At 38.9% G+C, this 25,818-nt stretch overlaps 1 protein-coding gene and 2 long non-coding RNA genes across 5 annotated transcripts in view; 1 reads left to right on the top strand and 2 right to left on the bottom strand.

The window, feature by feature from the left end:
* Nucleotides 1-25,818, bottom strand: part of LOC309637116 — a 276,838-nt gene that overhangs the window by 160,679 nt on the left and 90,341 nt on the right. The window lies entirely within an intron of this gene.
* On the top strand, nucleotides 742-11,205 carry REXO2 (RNA exonuclease 2). Of its 2 annotated transcripts, XM_082411175.1 has the most exons (7): nucleotides 744-952; nucleotides 1,922-2,005; nucleotides 5,417-5,494; nucleotides 6,012-6,123; nucleotides 7,459-7,567; nucleotides 8,796-8,849; nucleotides 10,766-11,205. In XM_082411175.1, the coding sequence occupies exons 1-7, from the start codon at nucleotides 806-808 to the stop codon at nucleotides 10,893-10,895; spliced, it is 714 nt and encodes a 237-aa protein (XP_082267301.1). In that variant the 5' UTR covers nucleotides 744-805; the 3' UTR covers nucleotides 10,896-11,205. The 2 variants fall into 2 exon arrangements, with proteins under 2 accessions (XP_082267302.1, XP_082267301.1); XM_082411176.1 differs by lacking the exon at nucleotides 8,796-8,849 and having other exon boundaries at nucleotides 742-952.
* The window catches only part of LOC309637111, a 29,056-nt gene continuing 14,393 nt past the window's right edge, over nucleotides 11,156-25,818 (bottom strand). Inside the window, exons 2-3 of one of the 2 annotated variants that reach the window (XR_014250399.1) lie at nucleotides 23,381-23,557; nucleotides 11,156-16,238 (exon numbers count right to left, since the gene is read on the bottom strand). This is a non-coding gene — a long non-coding RNA (uncharacterized lncRNA). The other variant, XR_014250400.1, reaches the window with a different exon arrangement.

Below are 25,818 nucleotides of genomic sequence, written 5' to 3'. Positions count from 1 at the left end.
TGCAGAGCGGGCAAAGCTGTTTTTAGTTCATTTAATTTGCTGCATAGATTCGTTATACAAGGACGAGATTTAACCTTGAGAACTTGTAAGGGTGGGCTAGGAAGTAATTACCACTGACACCTAACAGCTGAACTGAAACACAGACCTAGGCAAGCCCCTCAGTAAGGAATAAGAAGTAACCCTTGGCCTATGAAGGAAAGGGACTTTTAGTCAGCACCTAAAGCGTGCTAAGTGATCTCTCGGATAAGATCTCATTTAAGGATTTCTAAAGGACTTGTTGATAGCGGAAATGGTCTTCTGGCCTGAAAAAAAGCACACCGCCCTGCTGTTTCATGTAAATGAGAAAAATACCCAGTGTGTGAAGTGGAGTTGCAAGTAAGTAAAAAGAAGGGGGGAAAAAAAGCAAAAAAGATACATTAAAAAACAAACAAACCGGTAACCAGGTCTTTTTCGACTTAACAAAGTACGAGAGTTCCTCCTCAAATAGGCGATTTACAACTAATCCAAATTCAGGAAATAACTCCTGGAAACGAATAAACTTAGTTCTGAAAAACATGCGCGTCCAGTAACATCCGAAAACACGTGGCGGGGGCGGGGATATCGGGCGCAACACCAGACAAGACTCTAAGGCCCATCATCCCATTCGGCAGCTAAGCCGGACTGTTCAGGGCCAGCCGGCGCACTGGATGCTGGGACTTGCGGTTTTTGCTCCTGCAACTCCCCGCGGGTTTGCGACGTTTAGCGACCATCGCGCCTGCGCCAGCGCCGGCTGAAAGGCTGGGGCCGTGGTGGCTTGTGCCGGGTGATGCTAGGCGGCTCCCTGGGTTCCAGGCTGTTGCGAGGTGTGGGTGGGACTCGAGGGTCGTTCGGGGCGTGGGGTGTCCGTGAAGCTGGCGCAGCCATGGCGGCTGGGGAGAGCATGGCTCAGCGGATGGTCTGGGTAGACCTGGAGGTGAGTCAGGGCGGTGGGGCGTGAGGGGAGACGAGTGAGGTTTCGCGCGTGGGACAGAGTAGCCGAGCCTGTCCGGGGAGAGTGGCAGTGTCTGGGTCTCAGGTGTGGCAGGTGAGCGCCTCCCGGCTGTGGCCGGCGCGGGGCAGGTCGCGGGGTGGGGGGGGCAGGAGTCCTGCGGGTGTTGGGGACTGTGCCGGACTGTGGGGTTTCTTTTCCGGAGGGTGGAGTCATCCATATGGCTTGCCCTAGCCCCCAATTCCGCCCAGATGTGGACCTCCCTAACCCTCTGATGGGCTCAGGGTCACGGGGGTAGGGGTGCGCACAGCGGCTGTGCTAGACCCCAGTTCCCCAGTCTCCCAGGACCTTAGGTGGTTAGAGCTAGACGGGACCCCGGGGATGACTCAGCCTTACCCCACGTTCCCTAAAGGAGAAAACTGAGGCCCAGAGAGAGGACTCGGCTCATTCAAGGTCGCGCCTTTAGTGAAGGTCGGGGTTAGCACTACAACCCGGTTCTGATCCCTTTAGGTTTTCCATACTCAGCCAAGCACTCCCCTCTCCCTTGAGCCTCAGTTTTCTCTTATATGAAATGGGGATCATAACACTAGATTGTGATGAAGATCAAGTGGTGTAATTAACATAAAAACTTTGTACACTCTGCAGAGATGTAGTAATGTTAAGTTATCTAACTCTTCCAAAATTGAACGCTGTCAGCACTCAATTTTGCTTACTTTGCATCGGCCCCAGAGTAGGACTGTGATGCCTGGCATGTAGCAGGCCCTTGGTAAATGTTTATTGAGTAAATAACTCATAATGAGTGCCTTGAGGCACTTGCTCAAGGAGCATTCTTGTCTCTTTTATCCTGGCTGTGGGATATAAATTGAATATGCTTGAGGGATGTCCTGTTAAATAAACTTGGATACAGTAGGCCAGAAAGACGGTTTCGTGTGTGTGATGTATTTTTTATTGCAGATGACAGGATTGGACATTGAGAAGGACCAGATTATTGAGATGGCCTGTCTGATAACTGACTCTGATCTCAACATTTTGGCTGAAGTAGGTTATGCCTTGTAATACAACCATACTGTTTAGAGGGTTTTGGAAATCTAAAGATTGGTGCCCCCCCCCCCCACCATCTCTTTATTTAAAAGATAAGAAAACTGAGGTCCCTGTAAATTAAGGTCCAAAATAATGTTCTAGGTCATGGTGGGCTTGGTACGAGAGCCAAAGTAATCCATCTCAGAGCCTAGGATTTTTCTATAGTACTGCCAAAAATTAGGAACTATAAATGCTATCATTTGCTAAGAGCTTACTGTGTGCCAGGCACAGTTCTACGTGCTTTACATGTAATCACTGTTAATCCTCACAGCAACTATAAGGTAGGTACTGTTACACTCACTATATAGAGAGAGACGCTTTGGCAGACAGTTGTTGGGTAATTTGCCTAAGGCCACCTGGCTAGTTATTGGGAGTGCCAGGAGTTTAACCCAAGCAGTCTGAGTAAAGTGCTCCCAACCAATAAGACACTTGACTGTGGTCCCACCAGGATTGGTGACTCATGCCAAAGTTGACTTCTTTATATTATAATCTTAGCTTATATATAGCTTAGCTTATAACTCCATATATCCAGTTTCTACCATTTCAGCTAGGACATGTGATTCGTCTAGATCTATATTAAGATTTTAGAATTCCTGTTGATACAGAATCATAAAATATCCTCCTGTTGACATATTGGGCATGATTAAGGTTTTAACATGCTGCTTTTAACTGAAACATTAAGCAAAACAAATAAAACACACCTGTTGCCTTTTGGCCACTCACAAAGCATTTAATAAGCGTATGAGAACGTGTGATTGGTAGAGGGTGAAATCCTGGGCCCTGAATAATTCTGTGTCATATTGTCAGCAGTATTCGGAGGTGGTGAGAAACTCTAGAATAGGAACACAGTAGGGATGTTTTGGGGAATGGCAGTTTTGTTAAAATAAGTTTCCAGAGGGTCGGATTGATGTGCTACTGGCACTGGATACATTTCACAAGTCTACAGTTAAGAGTTGTACTTATTTTCCTGGGTCGGTAAGAGAGGGGAGGAACCTTTTTAGATGCATTGCTACTTTCATGGAGTACCAGGCATATATCTTGGAGTACCTCCTGATACATCAGCTGGAGGGGAATCATGAGACTTTGTATCTCACTGTAGCAACTACCTCTTTTTTTCCCAAAACAAAAGAAACAAAAAATCTTTTATATGAACCTTGAGTTTTAGGTTTGGTGGTTTTTTCCTGTCACTTGGAATTTCCTAGATATGAATAGTGAAGAGAAGTGTGTTTATTTACCAGCCCTACTTACCCTTGTCTGAAGAAGAGTTTTTCCCTTAGACTGTTGATATAATGTGAAATACTGACAGTTTAATGGACCAGTTAGTTGATATGTACCCTGGAGGAAATTTGGGTCTGTAGTCACACAGCTGCACATGAGGGTGGCATTTGTAAATAGACCCAGTCTGATGAGGATAAGGATTTTTTTTTTAACATCTTTATTGGAGTATAATTGCTTTACAATGGTGTGTTAGTTTCTGCTTTAAAACAAAGTGAATCAGCTATACATATACATATATCCCCATATCTCCTTCCTCTTGCGTCTCCCTCCCACCCTCCCTATCCCACCCCTCTAGGTGGTCACAAAGCACCGAGCTGATCTCCCTGTGCTGTGCGGCTGCTTCCCACTAGCTATCTATTTTACGTTTGGTAGTGTATATATGTCCATGCCCCTCTCTCACTTCGTCCCAGCTTCCCCTTCCCCTTCCCCATGTCGTCAAGTCCATTCTCTACGTCTGCATCTTTATTCCTGTGAGGATAAGGATGTAAAAAAAAAAAAATTGTTTAGGGGCTGTTAACACTGAAATGTCAGTTTTGTGGAATATATGTTTTATCTTGTATATGAGTCTGAGGAAAATGTTTTACGCTAGAAGAACAGACATCCCACCTGGAAATTTTTCCGTAAGTAGCTTAGTGTGCCACACTGGGATCTAGAGTAAGTTAAATAGCCTTAAGTTGATAGTCGTTGGCTTTTTCCATCATGGTTTGTTAGAATTGTGTTTTGCAATATGAGGTTTTTGGTTTCTTAAAAAATATGTTATCAAAACAGCAAGGTCCTACTGTATTGCACAGGGAACTATATTCAATATCCTGAGATCAACCAGAATGGGAAAGAATATAAAAAAGAATGTATATGTATGTAAAACTGAATCACTCTGCTGTATAGCAGAAATTAACACAACATTGGAAATCAACTATACTTCAGTTAAAAAAAAAAAAAAAGGTTATCAGAGCAAATTTTTTGCTTCTTCATGGAGATTGCTGTCACCAGTTTTCTTGTTTGGCTAAAACTCCTTGTTAGTTGTAGCTGTCAGGCATATTTTAGTCAAATTCTTGCCATTCCTCTCACTAATTGCAAAGTACTTTTACCGCTTTAGTAGTAATCATACCTTGGATTTAGAGAATCTTTCTTTCCCAGAGAGTTCAAAGAACTTTCATATCTATAATTTCTTTTATCCTGTTAACATCCCTGTGAGGGAAGGGGTTGGGGGGGTGCTGTTATCTCCATGGTACAGAAGGTAAAACTAAGCCGAAGGTGACTTGCTTTACTGCCACAAGTTGAGCTTCTGCTACTGCTGGGATTCTATTCGACTCACAGTTGAATGTTCTATTAAGTGGAGCTGAGAATTCCAGCATCACTTTTTTTTTTTTTTTCAATCTTTCACATGTCACCAATTACTTTTTGAAGTTTTTAATGTGAAAATACTGTTAAAAGTAAACAGTATAGCTTTATGCAAAATATTATGTATAGTAAGTTGTTTTTTTGTGCTGTTCTTCTCCTGTCTCATCCCACTCCCCAACTTTTATGTATTTTCTTAGTATTTTCCATGCATATACAAATGTGTGTTTTTTTAAATCAAGTATAAGTGAACTCATAAGCATGCGTACACTGTTCTGCAATTTGCTTTTTTCACTTGGCAATATAGACACTTTTCATAGTCAGGGGCTGGCAAACCTTTTCTAAAAAACATCAAATATTAAGTATTTTAGGCTTAGAGTGCCACATACCTCTCTGTCCCATATTTGTTTGTTTTACAACCACTTACAAATGTAAAAGTCATTCGTAGCTTGCTGGCAATTAAAAGAAAAAAAAGCCACAGGCTGGGGCTATAGTTTGCTGACCTTTGGTGGATACCTGTGTCCTCTGTTGATAGGCATTTCAGTTTTCGGTTGTGTTATGTGTGTGTTCGTTCATTATTTTTTGTCGTCATAAATAGTGCTGGAATGAATGAGGACCACTTTTAGAGTTAACAAAGTCCCTCATCTCTCTTCCCTTCTCTAGTATATATATGTAATTCCTAAAGCAGTTAAACTCAGAAACCAAGCTTATCCCCATTGATTCTGGATGAATAACAACTTTTCCTATCCACAGGGTCCTAACCTGATTATAAAACAGCCAGATGAGTTACTGGACAGCATGTCAGATTGGTGTAAGGAGCATCATGGGAAGGTAACATTACCATAAAAGGGGTAGAGGAAGATTGCTTGGCGAGCCTGGGAAACTGCTTGCTTGTTCACTTTTCATCTTTGGGACCTCTCGAGACCATCTGCTCCTGAATGTCCTCTTTTTTCCTCTCCTGCATTCAGTCTGTCGCGAGCACATTGCGGATTATCAAGTATTGCTCAAGTCAGTCTTTTGGATAAGGTTAGACGATCAACTTTCAGAGAAGGGAGAATGCCGCTCTCCTGTTAAGTTGGTTCTTCCCAGAGGTTATATCCTTGGACTTTGAGCGCCATCTTTTCTGACTGTGTGGAAATGCTATTAACAATCAGGAACCTAGCTTATCTGACTTGGATTCTTTAAGAAAAAAATCGGTGCCAAGATGGCAGTTTCAGTGTGAACTTGAGCTCTGTAAATGGTCCATCTGTGGTTATATTTGCCCATTTTAGAAGTGAAGTTTCATATCTGGATGCCTTTGAACACTGACTTCATGTGTCTTGGTGGGGCTGGGGATTCTCTCTTGCAGTCTGGTCTAACCAAAGCAGTGAAGGAGAGTACAATGACACTGCAGCAGGCAGAGTATGAATTTCTGTCCTTTGTACGACAGCTGACTCCTCCGGGGCTCTGTCCACTTGCAGGTAAAATCCAGTCCTATGTCTGCCTTGTAGATAGTCTTCCATCGTAGCGGTTCAAGAGACTGCGGTTCCAGAACGATCAGCCAGGATCATCGTGCCTTCCACTTAACCCTGATTGGGATTATCCATCTTACTTTTGTTGCTCAAATTTCCTTGTGTAATTTATACATGAATATCGGGGAAAATGCCCCGAAACCTGACATGAGATCTGGGATACCCAGATTAACTCAATAAAAATTTTCCACCTATTTTTATTATGGAAAAATTTCAAATATACAGAAAAGTGGGATCTAGTAGTTGTTCACCTTGTGCCATATTTATCTGTCTATTTTTTTGGACATTTGAAAGTAAATTGCAGGCATCATGACACTTCATCCCTAAATAGTTCACCCAGAATTTCCTAAGCATAAGGACATTTTCTTAAGTAACCACAATATCATTGTCACATTTAAGACGATTAAAAACAATTCAGTTACATCATCTGATCACTAGTCCACATCCAAAATGTCTATTTGTTTTTTAACCAGGATTCAGTCAAGACTCACGCATTTCATTTGGTTATTATGTCGCTTTAGTCTCTTAATCCAAAGTGTGCACCTGTCTTTTTTTTCTCCCATTGTGACATTGACTTTTTAAAGAAACTAGGCCAGTTCTGCTAGGATTTTGAAGGGACTGCCATTGTCAAAGGGAGGGTAATGTCCTGTGGTGGTGTGTTTGTATTTGTATATGTAAGCTGGTATAGTAACTAACACTTCCCTTAAATACTCATAAAAAAGTTTTGACTTTAAGTACTATATAGCATGTATTGTATCAATTTTCCCCCTAGCCAGTGCAGCTGGTGTCTGTTTTAAAGTTCTTATTTAAAATTTAGTGTTTTTAATATAAATTACTGTGTGGAAACATGAATGTGGATATGATTGATTAAAATTGAAATGTAAATAAATGCTTATCTACTTATGAGTTTATCTACAGTTAAACTTTTAGTGTTAGTGGTGTAGGTTTTGTGATACTGGGAGAAAATTTGTGCATGTGGTATTATCTAAAGAAGTTACAGATTTGAGCGTTATTTTTAGTATGTGGAATGATAGATTCATCCTTTTGTCCATAAAGAAGCCATTTACAAATTTATTATGAGCTAAACTGTCTAAATACTCCGAAATCTGCACTTGTAATCTAATCAGATCCACTCAAACCTAATTTCGAAGTTTTGAGATGCTTTGAGGAATTGTTTGAATTCTTTAAAAAAATCACCTCCAATTAAATACAGTTTGTGAATTTGTATATCCTTTTGTATACTACTAGAAATACACAGATGCGGTATGCTTCGTGTCTTTCTAGGAAATTCAGTTCATGCAGATAAGAAGTTTCTTGACAAATACATGCCCCAGTTCATGAAACATCTTCATTATAGAATAATTGATGTGAGCACTGTTAAAGAGCTGTGCAGGTAAGGGCTATATTTAGGATCCATTCAACTGCCTCATTTAGCATGTTTTCCTTGAGAATTTGTACAGAGTAATTGAATAAAGGTGTAGAACTGAGGGGGCCAAGTGGGTGTATAACTTCCTCGTCCCATTCTCGCTTGAACTGGTGAGAATTGGGAGAAAGAACATCAAAAATCTTCCGTATAAATTTCATTAATCTGGAAAATTTATTGAGCACCCACCCATTTTCTGTGCCACGTGTTGGCCTATGTGCTGGGAACATACAGATGAGAAGCCCTTAAGGGCTTAGAGTCTAGTGCATTGACAGATGTGTAAAAAACACACCTGAGAAGTGTACTGTGTGATGACGTCTGTTAGGGGAAAGTGCGGGTAGAATATTGCGGGCACGAGAGAAGGCGCACCCGGCAGCTGGAGTGAGGGGAATGGGGAGGTAGCAAAAACTTCACGGAGAAAATAGCTTTCAAGTTGAGATTTAAGGAAGAGTGGCCGTGTTCCAGGTATTTAAGGTGAGGAGTGAGCTTTCCCGAGAATGGGCAGAGGTATGAAGATAGGCGGGAGCAGGAAGATAAAGGTGATGCGATTAGATCATTCTGATTAGAAGGTGGTAAGAAAAGAGGTAGGGAGATGAGAAAGACTCTCTCACCATCTTGGAGAGAGAAGGAGGAGCTAGGGAAATGGCAGTGGGCGGTAGAGAGCAGGAGGTAGAGCATTTGAGAAGGTCCGTAGCATGGCACTGAGTGCTTGAATGGGGGCGTGAGGAAAAGGAGGATGTATAAAGTGATTCCCCGCGTTTCTAGTTTGGGTGGTTAGGTGGATGATGGAACTGATCAAAGATAAAGGGGAAAATAAGAGGAAGAGTAGATTTGGCCGATGGGGGAAGGGAGATGTTGAGGATGATGAGTATGACCATATGTGTGTGTGGGGTTGGAAGTGTCCGGTGGATTTTAGGTGGAGATGTCCATTGGGCAGTTGGATATCCATGACAGAAGCGCAGGAGAGGGCTGGGCTGGAGTGCGCAGATTTAGCAATCTTATACATTGTTGATCTTGCCCAAAGAGAATCTATAGTATGAAGAGAGGAAAGGGACGAAGGTGGAGTCCCAGACAGGGAGGCAGCTCGATAGTCACAACCCAAATGCCTTTTACAAAGTTATTAAACTACTTGAAGGACGTAATTATTCAGTGTATTTGAGACGGTTTCCTTTGAGAGTTCCATTTTTGCTGTATGTAGACGCTGGTATCCAGAAGAATATGAATTTGCACCAAAGAAGGCTGCTTCTCACAGGTAAGTTTGGGTCCTTCCAAGTGCTTGGCCGTCTGACACGCACATAACTCCCGAATTCCTGACTGCTTGAAATAATGTCTCTATTCCCTTGGGGGAAAAGTAAAGGACAACTACATAAAAATAACCTTCTTTTGCTAAGATTATCAGGAATTCTGATCAGTGTTCTAACATTCCATTGTGAGATATGTATGGTCTTAATGTCTTTATTGCTGTTTTGAAACTTGCAGATAACTTAGTTTGTAGGTATGTGAAGCGGTCTAATTTTTTTTCTAGTAATGAGCAGTATAATTTTCTTCCCATCAAGCATATGGATTTGTAGTCATTTAAAATTGGAACACTTTGTGTACAGTTGTGCAACACAGTTAGCCTAACTTAGACACTTTGTAGTTTTTCAGATTGTTTCTTTTTATGTCTTCAACCTTAGGCTGAAGTACACAAGGAATTTAAAGAACTTGTGTATCTAGAGTCCTCTTTTACTTTTTGGTGTTGTAGACTCTGAGGAAGGACATAAAACTTGGTGGGAGATGTAGCAGCTGGCATTTGTTTCATCCATGTACCGAGCCCCTACTGTGTACTGTGTACCGTGTACACTTCTAGCCAAACAGGAAGACCAAGTCCCTGCTCTAAAGAGCCTGGCATTAATGTTTTTTTATTGGGCTTTCATGGACTACAGCACAATAACACAGGTCTGGGATACCTCATGTGAAACAGTTGGGGCTTGATGTGTTTTGGATTTCAGGAGTTTTCAGGTTTTAGAAAGGTAGTAATACCCCTAAGAAGGCCTGAGGAAGCACCTCATAATCAAGCACATTGCTGTTTCTACAGTGAAATGTACAGATATTCACACCAAATGGCATAACTAATGACTATAAATAGCCTCGCATCAAGATTGGTCAGGTTTTGCCACATAGTGGGCTGTAGAAGAACTTTGGGTTTTCAGATCTTGTTTTGGGTTTCAGTATTGTGGCTAAGCTGTGGTGTACCTTGATTTAGCCAGAGGCTGTATTTTTGACAGCTTCAGCTCTCCACTGGTTATCCGAGACCTGGGAAGAAAGCAAAATTGTTGCCTTAACCACAGAAATAACTGTCTGAAAGCTCTTGCATTAAAGTTTGTGCAGTTTGTTCTCTAGAAGAGGCCCTTGACAATCAGAGCAGATTGATTTACTTGCACACTGTTCTAGTAATCTTGGTTACCTGATTTCTCAGACTATGACAGATGAGAAACAGCATGTTGGAGGAGAAGAAAGGCTGTTAGATGGAGGCAGGCTGCCACTGATTATAGCACAAATCACCACGAGAGGGGAGGTAGATCCTCTTTTGTGGTTAGGTACTGTCTGATAATTGATGTTCATTATGATGATGGAGTCACGAGTTACGTTCGAGTACGTGATTGTATTTTGTGCAGGACGTCATTAAGTATTGTGCAGTGTTTCCCAGACTACATGCTATGAGCTGTTAATATGCATTCCACACAGGTGGTCGATTAAGTTTTAGAAATACTGTGTATATAGTACAACCTCCTCTGGGGAATTCACAACACATCAGTACATTAAATGCTTGGCAAAAAACTTCAAAAGAAGAAATGTTTAATCTAGGTTTTCCTAAATTTATTTGACCCCGGAATTCCTTTTTTTTTTCCCCTGTGGAACACCTCACTATCTTATGGAACAGTTTGGTAAACTTTAATCTGTTACAGTTTAGAAATCTTTTTTTTTTTTATTCAAACATTTTTTAAAAAACAAAGCACTTAAATTTGCTATGCTGAAATATTCCACTTCTTGATGATGTCAGATAGTTGCATTTACAGTAGTCCTTGTTGTTCTTAAGTTATTTATAAAAAGTTACGCTTTGCAAAATGGTGATCATCTCCTCTGGGTTTTGGACATTTCAACTCAGCGTGGTATGTTTGCTTGTAGGGCACTTGATGACATTAGTGAAAGCATCAAAGAACTTCAGTTTTACCGAAATAACATCTTCAAGAAAAAAACAGATGAGAAGAAGAGGAAAATTATAGAAAATGGGGAAAATGAGAAGACTGTGAGTTGATGCCAGTTCTCATGCTGCCACCACGTAGTTCTCTGGAAGGACCTCTGGTGGTTTTTCTTTTTCTCCCCCTGGGCTCACGCTGACTGCTTTGGCAGAGCACCTTCCTTCAGTGCACTTGCGTCTCCTGATTATTCAAGCACACAGCACCTGGAAATTATTTTTCTCCTAACATACTGTTTTCATTTATGACACAGCAGCTCCTTTGTAAGTACCAGGTCACATCCATCCCTTGGCACATATCTGTATTTGCTTTTAGACCATTTCTTTTGTTTAAAAAAATAATAATAAAGCTAGTTCTATTGAAATGCAACCCTTTTTGTACCATCTATTCTTTAGTAGTTTAATGACTGGAAAATGATGGGTTTTTTTTCTTTTTTAGGTGGTATGCCTAATGTTTAAATGCTCATAATGCCATTAGGAGTGGGTTAAGTTTCTTATGTTAAATAGGAAGTGAACTTATTCTGTTTTGCTTTGCAAGTCAAGAATAGAATAACTGGAGATAGGCTCAGAGAAGCAAATTGGGCTCATAGTTAGTTATAGTTACTGAACTGTCAGAGCTCTGGAATAGCTACTCTTTGCTACATTCAAGAAATTCAAGTAAGCCACCAGACAGTGATTCTGTAGGTAATAACTAAGGCTTATTGAATAGATATTATGCGCAAGGCAGCCACGGTGCTAGGTTTGTAGAATGTAAATAGTTGGCTGCCCTAGGTCTAATGGTCAGCAAGTATTTGAGAAGGGATTTTGGTTTGAATATCTTGACTCCTAAGTTTATGTACTTTAGAGCACAGTAGATAGTTTCGTCCTCAGCCGGAGGGTGCATTAGGATCATCTGTCTTTACAACAAATCTCTTTCAGAGATGCCCCCTAAAACAAGGAATCAGAATGAGGGAGGGCCCGCAGGTGACCCACGTCTCCTAGAGAACCACTGGACTAAAAGCCTTCTGTGCTGATCTCAGATTACATCCTAACTCGATTATATGGCCGTTATATCAACATAGCAGTGTGATCCTAATGTGAGAGTTACAGACAGAAGTCACTGGACTATAGATTAGAATTACCTCATAATTTCGTTGACTAAGTTGTTTAACCTTATACAACAACCTATGAGTGGAGGGAGGCTTTAGTGGTACTTCTCTAAATGAGTAAATGAAGGCTCAAATTCACGAGTGTAGGAAGCGTGAGCTGATGAAAAGGTTAAGTCTGTTGACTTTTCTGACCAGTGCTTTTTCCACTTCTCAGAATGGCATGGGTTTTAGCTCATGTACCAACTGCAGCGGGTTGGAAGGCTGGATTTTACAGTAGTTAAGAACAGGGCTCTTGAGTCAAACTCTGGGTCCGTATCTGAGCTCCGTGACATACTGAGTGACTTTGGCAAGTTCACTTTTCGAAGCCTCGCTTTCCTCATCTATAAAGTGAGAATGGCACTACCTAACTCAAAAGGATTGTCAGGATTAAATTACATACTACACATAGTTCTGAGCTCAGTGCTTGGTACACAGTGGGTACCTTGTCACGATGGCTGATGCGTGATGGTGATAGATTGACTCAGGCCAGGATCTCTGGGAAGGGCTGCTCTGGTCCATAGCTATGGTGCCTGGGCCTTTGTCTTCAATCAGTGTTCACTTAATGCCCATGACTGTGATGCTGAGGACTGTTACAAACCTCACAGTGTGACTTTGACCTGGCTTAGCGCTTCTAACTAGAATTTGACAAGATGGTCTCTGTCCTTACTTGGCTCTGAGGAATGTTATCAATTCTAATGCAAGAAGAGATATGAAAACTCTAGGCTTGAGAAAGCGGTTCAGAGGAAGCAGATACTACTATTAATGTCATGGGATTTCTCCCACCCAGCTGGCCTGTTTATTCACCAGGTTCACTGTTTGAGCCCTACCATTTAGTCTTCTCAAGAATCTTAACTCCTGGTGTTCATTTTAAATCTTGTGTCACAGGAATGGCCAGCTTGCTGTTTTAATCCTCTGTTCTGTAGCTTCATTATGTAGCAGAATTCTCTGTTATCCCCTAATGGGGCATGTGTTAATTTTTAGTAAAATAATTGGCAACCTGTGAGATAAGCCAGTCTGGTTTGATGTAGGTCTGTATGAAGACGTGATGGTTCAGTGATTAGTTCATTATTTATTGGTCTGCTCCAGAATAAGAAATTTAAATTTATAGTGCTGGTAACTATTTCACAAGGGAGTCCTGAGTCTAGGAAGTAATTTCTGTGAAATGAACTGTAATGCAAATAGGTTTAAATATAACTACAGCCTTAAAAATGATCAGTATGTTTGTTTAGCAGAGCTTGCCACTCCCGTGCTGCTGGGGCTCTTCATTTGGTGGTTCTGTGGTTCTGTGGTTCTGTCTGTGCTGTAATTATCCTGCAAGCTGTATTCTTAGTATTATCCAGATATACTTCCCCTGCATTAAACTCAGGAGGTGAATGAACCAGTACTGTGATGATAATCTCCAGTCAGTATTCCTTGAGTGTTCATGGTAATCTAGCCATTGTACTGAGCCTGTGGGCAAGAGAGACCCTCTTTTCTTCTGGCAGCTTAGCCATAGGAGATTAAGAATGGAACTTGAGGCACCTGTGTTTCCTCATTTACAAAACAATATATCCCTTTATTAATAAACCAGCTGACAAGTTCATGGGGAAATTGATAGTTTCCTTTGGCACAACTGGTGTTCTTAACATGTGTAGGCCTTAATGAAAAAATAAGGAATAGCTAGTTATAGTGGTCAAGTGCAGTTTTGTCATTAAATAAATTTTGACATATTGATTGCCTTGTGATAGTCTATGAAAAGTCCTAGGTACACTCGAATGCCTATCTTGAAAAATTAGTAAGTGGCAAGGATAGTGGAAAGTTGGTGGTTGCAAGGATAAGCCGTATGTAGCAGGTTGATGCAAAAGCTGTTATGTTCTGTATCTATTGATGAAGCAAAAACTATTATGCTATATATCTATTGATAGATGCTGTATATCTACTGTGAAAATTAATTGAGTTTTAGTTATTTGAGCGAAGTCTTTAATTTTATGTGGCTTCTTTTTTTTTTTTACCTTTTGACCCCCCCCCCTCCCCCCGCCTTATATGGCTCCTGATAGAACCATAGCGATGGTGGTGATATAAATGAAGAGTTCCTCCCTAGTTGAGTATTTTCTATTGAGTAGAGGAATACTTGAAATTTTCTAAGAGAATAGGTCTTAAATCAACATACATACACACAAGGGTAACTATGTAGAGGTATATAGCTATGATAAGTTACTTAGTTTGATGGTGATTTTTCCACTATATATATATGTATAATCATTAAGTTGTACACCTTAAATATATCATTTCTGTATGTCAGCAGTACCTCAATAAAGTTGTTAATATATACGTTAAAAAGTCTGCAGAAAAGAAGGGATTATAAGTCTTCATTCCACTAGAAGGCAGGCAAGATGCAATAGTTGCTTTCAGCTTGCCAAGTTGAATGCATAGGGCCTGAGACTTAACTTGGTCTTTAAGGATAATTTAATCGGTTAAGTTTTGCACCTGGGTTATAATGGAATTCACTGGTATTCTATTGTTTGGAAAATAAGAGTCTCTCATTAGGAATGAGCCCTAGAAAATGGGAAGGTTGTGGAGCGTGGAGCAAAAATATATTCTTCTGCAAATGAAGACATACAGCCTGCAGAATCCTTGGGGACCCTGGATAAGTTGCAGAATATGGGTTGCACAATGATGTGAATGTACTTAATGCCACAGAACTGTACACGTAAAAATGGCAAAAATGGTACGTTTTATGTAATGTATATTTTACCACAAAAAAGGACGCATAATTGACCATGACTCATTTTCAGAATGATCCTGTCTTAGGACGAAGGAGTAACGGGAGCCAGCTTGGAGGAGCTGAATCTGGGACCCTTGCTTGTGCCCGTGGGAAGAGTGAGTTCCCTTTGTTTCCCTGATTTGGAATAGCAGGAAGCGGGTAATTTAGGGTGGTGTTTTCTGTTATGTCGGGGTCAGAGTGGTATGAGGAATTGCTGGTTTTGTTTACAGACAAAGGAAATTTAACAAATTAATATCCCTGAGGAGCGTCTAGCCGCCTGCTGCTTCTCTCCAAATTTAGCCATGTGGATTGGGGGAGAGATGTTTCTGAATTCTGAGCTAAGTGTACTTCTTGGTTAATCTAGGTTAATGGCCAGCCTAGGCTGTCCTGGAACCCAGTCCTATTTTGTTTTTGTGGAGGAACTTTTTCCACTTTGCATTCCATCTCACCAGCTCACAATTCATACTGAGCAGTGGAATTCATTGCTAGAGACTGTGTATAGTTTTCTATTTTCACTCATCTTGGTTGTGTTCTCTGTGTTCAAATCATTCATTTATTTTTCGTATACACTCATCTCTACTATTCTAGGAGTTCTAAAGTACCTTGTTATATCCTTCTGCCTTCTTATTCTTTTACAGTCTTCTGTGAAATAGGTTGACACGATAGCCCGGTCATTTTTTGTTCACATTTAACAACTAGCAGAAAACTATTTCATTTCATTTTATTTTATTATTATTTTTTTCTGAAAGTAATTTCAGAAGAATTAAGAAATAGGACAGATGTTAGGAACGCTGTGAGGAAAATTCCTAGCCCTTCCTCGAGTGGAAGAGGAGCAAACATTGCTCCTGCTGGAACGAGTTACGATAAATACAAGCTTCCAGAAATGGTGGCGGTTGACTTCACACGCTCCAGGGCCAAACCTTGTTCCCTCCTCAGGCGGTCAGTGCTCGTTCTACACAGCTTTGGGTTTTATAAATAGTAAACATTTTACATTATCTGGATACTCTGTAGAGATTGTCAACTTTTATTTTGCCGATTAAGGATGTTGAAAATACCATCTCTTAGCACCATCATTTCATAAAAGACATTTTCAAACCTATAAAAAGACATAATTTTAGAATGAAGGACAGTTACTTTCTTTTTTATTTATTTTTTTCACATCTTTATTGGAGTATAATTGCTTTACAATGGTGTGTTAGTTTCTGCTGTATAACAAAGTGAATCAGCTATACATATACATACATCCCCATGTCCCCTCCCTCTTGCGTCTCCCTCCCACCCTCCCTATCCCACCCCTCTAGGTGGTCACAAAGCACCGAGCTGATCTCCCTGTGCTACGTGGAGGACAGTTACTTTAAATGGAATACATTTAGCTTTGTGTAAAATCCAATCATGTCCTTCTTCTTATTATTATTTATTGTGCTTTAGATTGATTAAAAAACATACTTCATCCTGGGCCCATATCAGTCCTCATGTTGGAGTTTGAGAATCACTGGCGTATGTATGCCTGGGACCTTTGGCCAAAACACTCTCCTGGAGGAGTAGAAGAGAGAGAAGTTACATTCTATACTACCCAAATTATTCTTTTTGCAAGTTATTAAACGAAAAGACTTCGAAGATATCCAAAAAGCCCATGGTGGTCTAGTTGAGATGAAATTGTGTGATGTGCTCATGATCGGCGCATCAAAGGAAAACGCTTTGTTCGTGTGTTTTACGCTACTCTTGGCCTTGCACAGCTTTTCCAAGTGATTCTAGGAATGCTGCAAATCCCTTGTTATTTGAAACTTTGTTTTTCCAGATTTGACATTTTGAAATTGTTTTTATGTGACCTTTAGCTATAAAGTCTTCAATATTCAAACATTGGCTTCCTGGAGATGGGTGGGGAGTGGGAGGGGGACAGATAATGAGTTTTTAAATTATTTTAGAGTTTCAGATACAGCCTGAAAAATTTTCAAGTAATTTCATTAGAATTAAATCCTAAATCTAGTTTAGGTTTGAAGAATATAGTTAAGTGTTTCCTTTGGTTAACACTGTTTCTTGAGAAAAACATGACAAATACTTTGAAACACTGAGTTTAAACACTAAAAGATCTTTGGGAATGGAGTGTTACAGCCCCTTGATAAAAACAGTTCTAAAATTATATGGGAGGATGGTCATTGCTTTGGGAATTTCTTCTCTGAAAACAAACTACTTAAATGTAATGGCACATGTCCAAATATCTGGAGAAATCAGATATTATTTAGTTGCTAATGAGACAATAACAATTTTATGAATAAGAATTCACTTTTTCACTTGTCATTTCAATACATATTTATTGGAGATTCTGGTTTGTGCTGTGTATTGTTTTAAAAAGTGAGGGTCCAGTCAGGACTTAGACATATCCCTGCCCTCATAGAGTTTATGTTCTAGTGAGCAAGACAGAAAATACATAAGTAAAAAGAAATTAATTGTGCTATTAAAAAGGTGCTGTGGTAAAGACAGATGGTGGTAGGGGCTGAGGAGGAGCAAGGGCTACTTTAATTAGAATGGCTGGTGCAGGTCGCCTTTATCAGGTAACATTTTAGTCTAGTCCAGAAAGACAAGAAGGAGGCCGTAGGAGGCATACAAGACTATGGCTTTGAGGTAGCAAAGAACTTGGTGTATTCTTGGAACTGTCTTTGAAAGTCAACTTCGATGGAGCTTAGTGAGCTAAGGGAGAAGGGACATTCTAGGCTCTTCTTAATAGGGCCCTAGTAAGTGCTGAGTGAATGAATGAGTGTAAGATTTTTACAGCAAACCCTTATTGCAGACTAAAGGAGGGTCATCATGAGTGAAAGGTGGATATCACTAGGGATGATGGTCAACTGATCAACTCAGAGACTCTGGAGCAGGATCTCAGTTGGGTGCCCAAGCTCTAGGTTCCGTGTTCCGGGTCCAGAAATTCGATTTCATCAGTACATCAGCATTATACCAGTCCCTTAAGGAAGAACTTATTCCCAACAAACACACTAGGAACTGATGTGTAATTCTGAATGCTGATCAGTTTTCATGGGGGTTTCCTTTTCTAATGACTAAAATACCATGTTAACGGGTGCTATATGGGGCAGCTCTTTCTCCAGCATCAGGGCACTGGGAAAATGAGTTTGTAATCAGAAGCCTACTCAGTAAATTTAGAATAGGCTCAAGAAAGTCTCGAGGAATATTCTGTAGGGGTTCAGTTGAGGCTTGATCATGAAATATCTTTGCTTCACAACGAAGAACACTTTTTAGATCTTTTTAGAATTGCACTGGATTTCTGTGTAATTTTTGGGTCACTGATTTGCTTCCTCTAGGCTTCCTTTCTTGTTTTGCACAATCTTTCTTTTTCGTTTTGTATGTATTTTTTTTGTTTGTTTTGTATGTCAGTTTTTTTTCTGATTATAAAATAACAAGTGAATATTGTAGAAAATAACCACACTGTAAAGAGAAGACCGCCACTGGTATATTGATGCCTGCCCTTTTTTCCTTTGTGTTTATATATGTAGCAGGCTGCTCAGTGAGGCAGACTTTGAAATGTACTTCTCCTGCCATAAATATTTAAAGTTGGTAGCAGATTGTGTCAAAGGTGACAGCAAATCATCTTTGAACAGACTTCGGCTTTAGTAAGATCATCAAAATGCCTCTTGGTTTTACGATTATAATATTCTTGTATTTTTTAATAATGTGAGAAAAGCAATCAGAATGCAAATAAGTCAAATGGAGATACAAAGTAATCTGTTTAATCATGTAAATGGTTCTCATTGAGGGAGGGTACATCTCAGCAGAAATTTATTAAAATTTTTTATAGAAAATTTAAGACATAGTACAAGTTAAAAGAGTAGTATAATGAACCCCCATAGACTTTCATCCAGCTTGAACAGTTTGCTCTACTCTTAATGTCATCTGTACCCCCATCTGTTCTCTTCCCTCACAGAGTATTCTGTAGTAGTCCCCAAACAGCATGTCATTTCTTTTGTAAATATTTCAGTATGTAGCTCTGTAAGGACTCTTAAAAAAATTAAAACAATAACTATGATATGATTAGTATATCTAAAAATTTCAACAGTGATCTCTTAATATCATATAGCAAGTGTATACTTCCCCATCTGTATTTCCCATTTAATTTGCATTTGTATCTATTAAAAAAATTAAAACAATAACCATGATATGATTACTATACCTAAAAATCTCAACAGTGATTTCTTAATATCATATAGCAAGTGTATGCTTCCCCATCTGTATTTCCCATTTAATTTTGCATTTGTATCTAGTGGGTGCATGAGACTTAGGTTTGATTTTTTACTCTTGCCCTTTCCATACTCAAAATTCTTTGAAGATAGTTGCTGAGTGCAGCCCACATTCCAGGAGGGAGAGGATGAAGCTGTACCTTCTGGAGAAAGGGGTGGAATTCAGAGAATTATTTTGAAGTCAAATAATTTTTTTTTTCCTGGTAGTCTCCTTGGGTCTGGTAAAGAGTAGAAGACAAAAGAAAGGACTCAGCTGAATAGATATTCCAGGAGAATGTAAGGGGAAAAAAAATGGCCAAAGGGAGCTCCCTTGGCTGATGAACTGAAGGAGCTCTGATAATGAATCTATAATTTTAGGTTTTCTTTTTGTGTGTTGTAATTTATACTTTCCGTGAAATTTGTTAAATGCCTACTGTCTGGCATGAACATTAGTTAGCAAAGGAAAATTGAGAGAAGTGAGCAGGTAAAGCTGTAGCAATAAGCTGGTCGGTGGTTCTCAGAGAGCAGCTGTAGAACAGCAGTCACCAGTGAAAGGTGACACGTGACAGTAACCAAAACATAGAAGTCCCTCACGGGAATCCTCAAACATACAGGAGGGACTTGAATTTCCTATCATAAAAGAAGGGGCTTGATTTCCTTTCATTAGATCTTAAGGAAAATATGACCACAGAAGGCTAGAAGGTTACTCATGATACATATATGTTTTCATAAAGTGAAATGGATATAACATGATGAATTGATTAGGGATTACAGTGTGAAAGTCTTATTACATGGACCTCTCTTGGTTACAAAGTGATAGCGTTTTGGATATAACATAGAGCCTAATAGGAAAATAACTGTTGAGTAACTCATAAGAACACATTACTGTTTATTTGAATGGCTGGCCACTTAGGTTTTTATAAATTAAATTTAATTTTTTATTCTTTTGCTTATTCTTAGTGGCAGTGAATTGCTACCAAAATTGCTAGTTCAAGGCCAATAGTAATAGAATTTTATTTTATTGATTTGTTTTCTTAAATTTAAATTAAATTAAATTTTTATTTGTCTATTTTTGGCTGCGTTGGGTCTTTGTTGCTGTGTGTGGGCTTCCTCTAGTTGCGGCGAGTGGGGGCTGCTCTTCGTTGCGGTGCGCGGGCTTCTCATTAAGGTGGCTTCTCTTGTGGAGCACAGGCTCTAGGTGCGCGGGCTTCAGTAGTTGTAGCACGTGGGCTCAGTAGTGGTGGCTCGCAGGCTCTAGAGCTCAGGCTCAGTAGTTGTGGCACATGGGCTTAGTTGCTCCGCGGCATGTGGGATCTTCCCGGACCAGGGCTCGAACCCGTGTCCCCTGCATTGGCAGGAGGATTCTTAACCACTGCGCCACCAGGGAAGCCTCCCAACCTTATTATTTTGTAGACCTTTGATAAAATGATTCTCAAATTTATGCTGAGGTTCAAAGGCCTAAGTACTGGCCCACTCTTTTTTTTTTTTTTAATTTAATTAATTAATTAATTAATTAATTTATGGCTGTGTTGGGTCTTCGTTTCTGTGCGAGGGCTTTCTCTATTTGCGGCAAGTGGAGGCCACTCTTCATCACGGTGCGCGGGCCTCTCACTATCGCGGCCTCTCTTGTTGCGGAGCACAGGCTCCAGACGCGCAGGCTCAGCAATTGTGGCTCACGGGCCTAGTCGCTCCGCGGCATGTGGGATCTTCCCAGACCAGGGCTCGAACCCGTGTCCCCTGCATTGGCAGGCAGATTCTCAACCACTGTGCCACCAGGGAAGCCCCGTGGCCCACTCTTGAAGAAGAATGATAAGGCGGGGGAGTTAGCCCTTTTAGATATAATGACTGATAAAGCTACTGAATTTAGTTGAGTGTGGTATTGTTGCAGGGATAGACAAATAGACCAAAAGAGCAGAATAGAGAATCCAGGAGCAGAACCACACTTTAAAAGACCCTTGATATATAACAAGATGGCTTTCAAATCAGTTTGAAAGGATAGTTTTTTTTCCTTCAATAAATACTAATGGGACAATTGGGTGCCCATATTCTAATAAATGGAACAGGACCCCTACTTTATACCATACACAAATGAATTCCAGAAAAAATATCTTTGTATTTTCCACATAAGGAAGAATTTCCTAAATAAGACTACCCTCACACGTGCATGCTAAAAGCAAAATAAAATAAAGTGCAGTCACATGTGTTTGTGTGCAGAAACACACATACACACAGCATAAAAGAAAAGATTGTTAAAATGAATTTATTTTCGTGAAAGCTACCATAAAGACAGTAAAGACACAAGTCGCAAACTGGGTGAAGATAATTACAAATCATATAATTGACAAAAACTGATATCCAGTATATATAGAGAATTCCTACCAAATAAACAAAAATGAAAGAATCTAATAGAAAAATGAGAAAAACATGAGAAAAGGTATTTCACAAAAGGGGAAATCTGAATGTCAGTAAACATGATAATATGTTCAACTTCCTTATTAATTAGGAAATTCAAATTTAAAGTACAATAAAAAACATTCCTATGAGATTGGTAGTATTATAAAGTCTGATAATACCTGGGATTAAGAATGTGGTACAGCTGTAAGGATGTATACATGAAACATATAATGTTATAAACCAATGTTACCCCAATAAAATGCATTTTATTATTTTTTAAAATTTAATTTTATTTTTTGGCTGCACCGCATGGCATTTGGAACTTCCTGGACCAGGGATTGAACCCGTGCCACCTGTAGTGGAAGCATGGAGTCTTAACCACTGGACCACCAGGGAAGTCCCAAAAATGCATTTTAAATAAATAAAACTGGGAAAAAAAGAATATGGTGCAATAGGAGCTCTCAAGCACTACTGGTGAGAATGTAAATTGGTTCAACTACTTTGGAGACTAATTTGGCATTACTTAGTAAATTTAAATATGTGCAAATCCTAAAATCCAGTGGTTCTACTTCTAGGTTTTTAACCTAGAGAAAATCTTGCACGTATGCACCAGAAGACAAGTATAAGTGGTGTTCATAAAAGCCCTAAAGTGGAAACGATCCAAATATTTATCATCAGTAGACTGTATAATTAATTGCGGTGTGTTTATATGATACTGCAGTGAATATAAGATCTATAGCTACATGCAGCAATATGGATGGGCTGAAAGACAGTGATGAACAAAATAATCAGGCTACAAAAGAATACATGCAATATGATTCCATTTAGGTAAAGTTAAAGGAACAGCCAAAATTAAGCAGTGAAATATATACATACGTGGAACAACTATGAAGTCAGAATCAAGACAGTGGGCTACTTTCACAGGGGAGGGAGAGGATGTGATCGGAAGAGGGGCACACAGGAAGCTTCTAAAGTTTTGGCAATATTTTCTTTCTATAAGATGTGTTTTTTGCCTAGGTGTTTGCTTTCTAAAAATGAATATTCTTTGAAAAATATGTATATTTTCACCAGTATATATTTTACAATAAAAATACAGTTAGAAAGTTAAATAGGAAAACTTTAACAAATGCATCACATATAGAAAGTACTCTACATTTTTTATTTATTATTGCTTTATTAGTTATTAATATCAAAATGTTTCCTTCTAAATATAGCTGTAGCTGCATCTCACAAATTTTTCATGTAGTGCTTTTATCTAGGTTGAAGTCTTTTTAAAATTTGCTCATAATGTTCTCTTTAAAACAAAGTAGACTATAGTAGACTATAGTAGACTATAGTTTTCGGGTACATTGGATTGTTCAATCTCTCTCTCAGTGCTGCATTATAGAAAACAGTCTATGAAGGTAGTTTTTATTTTAGTTTTTGACATTTATTGAATAAATTTATTTGTAGCTTGAAATAACAAATTGTACTTGGGTGAATAAATATATCTTTTGAAGTTTCATGCAGTGAAAATAATTTTGGTATTGCAGTTCTGAAACTCTCTAGTCCATTCTCCTCTTTCCCCATTATAGCCTTGATTTTAATATCTCTATTTTTATTAAGCTGAGGTTTCTTAGTACCGTAACCATAATGATATTACAGAATAGACTATGATATTTTGTGTTTTAACGTATTGTTTAGTGTCAATTTAGACTACCTTCAGCAATGTATGGGAGTGCCCATTTCCTTGTCCCTTGGTGAGTGGTATTGAATAATATCTTTCAAAAATAATTTTTGGCAATTTGAATTATATATATCTTTCACTTATATTTTATTCTTTATATATCTTTCACTTATATTTTATTCTTTATAATTAAGGTTTAATTTTTTTATCCATACATTGTCCAATTGTCATTCTGTGTGAATTGTTCACGTAATTTTGTATTGTAGAAGCAATGTTTTTCTTTTAATTAATTTTAAAAACCTATTTATGTATTTAGGATGATATCATCCCTTGTTGCAATCCCCCCCACCCCATTTGCTATTTGCTTTTTAATTTCAACTTATTCTTTTTACCTTTCTTTTCTTCCTCTTCTTCAGGAAAAAATATCCCCACATTTTTCATCTTATTTCATGTAGAGCAGTTTAGTCTTTTATTGCAGGGAGAAGATGATCATTTGGCAGAGATAATGTAGCCCAGATTGCAGAATTGAGTTGAAGGTTAAAGAATGTGAGCACTGATCCTCTCCAATTCTGTAAGTCAATGAATATCACATCTATTCAGACAGCTTCCAGATAATAGATAACTGAAATATAATCTTCCTTATGATACAGTAGTGACCTCAAATTTAAGCATGTCAAGAAAAATATGACCTTCTGACTCCTTGACAAAATTTTATCTCAGGTGACTTCATAAATACACTGTGCACACTTTATCAAACAATCCCAGGGAAAACATCTCTGCTATCTATAGTGAAAGAATAACATTGACATTTGGCAAAGGTCAGAGCTTCAGAAATTTAACTTATTAATAAATCTGTGAACTGCTAGTATTTTTATATTGTTGTAAAAGAAAACTGCAGGATTTTTTTTAAACATGTTTAATTCCTACCAAGAGTTTCTAAGCACATTGTTTTTCTACTAAAATCCAATCTGTTCCACATTTTTGACTGAGAAAAGCTAAATCTTTTCTCTTTGGAAAATAAAAAAGAGGCTTTTTTTTTTTTTTTTTTGGGGAGATCTATGTAGGATAGAGGTCTAGGAAATATGTAAACTCTGCCACAGGCTTCCCCACATTCCCAAAACTGACTTAAGATGACCCCAAAAGAGGAGAAATCCGAGAGAGCCCTGGAAGTAAAGAAGAAAGCCACATGCCCCGATACTAGAGACCATCTACTGTAATACAGGAGGAACTATGTTGAAAGAAAACATTAGAACTGGCCTGCAATATTGCTTTTTAAAAAATCATCAGTATCACGTGAAATGAAGGGAGATTATGGGAGAACCCTACTGAGAGCCCTCATTTAGAAGGGTGAGAGCTAGAGGTGAGGGCTGTGGGACAAAAAGTAAACACTGTGATGTGAATCAACAGCATGTAAAGCAGTTAAACCAAGGGGCCTCAGGATAAACGTGGCAACATCAACATAGTAGTATGTGGGCAATGGGCTGCTTATTGATACAGCTGGACTTTTCCATAGTGTAGTGGCCCGTGGCCTTAGAAAGGAGGAAGGCCACAGCCAAAGCCACAGAACAATTATGTAACAAATACTTACATAGCCTTTATTATATTCCAGGCATTGTTTTAAATTAGTGGTTCTCAGCTGGGGGTGATTTTGTCCCCCAGGGGACATTTGGAAATCTCCTGAGATATTTTTGGTTGTCACAGCTGGGAAGAGGCTGCTACTAGCATCTAGTGGTAGACACCAAGGATTCTGCCCAACATGCTAAAATGCACAGGACAAGCCCTCACAGCAGAAAATTATCAGGACCAAAATGTCGATAGTGCCAAGATTGAAAAATCCTGGAAAATTTTAAATAATTTAACAAATATTAACTCATTTAACCCTCATGGCAACCGTTAAGGCAGATAAGTAACTTGCCCAATGTCATCTATCTAATGGAGAGACCAGGCCAAAGGGAGATAAATGCAAGCATTAAAGAGAGGAGCAATTATATTAGTACTAGCCTAAATATAATTTAAAGTAAGATGATTTATAGAGAGGATAATTTTTTTTTAAAGGAAAGGTATTCCCAATGAAAATATTTTAGTCATGAAACTTTGAACACTAAATAATATGACACTGAAATATATAAAGCAAAAACTGCTGGACATGTAGGAAGTAATTGAAATATAGTAGTAGGTTTATTTTTTTTGTAAACAGCCTTATTGAAGTATAATTGACATACAGTAAACTGCACAAATTTAAAGCATATAATTTCATAAATTTTGATATATGTCTATACCTGTGAAATCTTTATCACAATCAAGATAATGAACATGTCTATCACTCCAAGTTTTCTCCTTCCTTTATAATGTGTAATCCTTCCTTCCACTCACTTTCTGGTCCTTCCTCCAATCCTTGTCTCCCTTTGATCTGCTTTCTGTCACTATAGTTTGCATATTCTGGAGTTTTATGTAAATGAACTCATACAATATATACTTTTTTGGGGGTTTTCTTTCACTCAGGATGTTTATTTCGTGACTTATCCATGTCATTGCATGTATCAACAGTTCATTCTTTTTACGATAGATGGTATTCCATTGTGTGGATATAATACAATTTGTTTATCCCATTCACTTTTTGATGGACATTTGGTTGTTTCCAGTTTTTGGCTATTACAAATAAAGTTGCTATAAACATTCATGAACAAGTCTTTGTATGGACAGATGCTTTTGTTTCTCTTGGGTAAATATCTGGGAGTGAAATGGCTGGATCATATGGTAAGGATATGTTTAATATTTCAAGAAACTGCCAAGCTGTTTTTCGAAGTTATTGTTCCATATCACATTCCTA

The sequence above is a fragment of the Balaenoptera physalus genome, assembly GCF_965194825.1.
Source record: "Balaenoptera physalus genome assembly, chromosome: 10".
NCBI classification, from domain to species: domain Eukaryota; kingdom Metazoa; phylum Chordata; class Mammalia; order Artiodactyla; family Balaenopteridae; genus Balaenoptera; species Balaenoptera physalus.
This window is presented reverse-complemented; position numbering and strand designations above follow the sequence as displayed.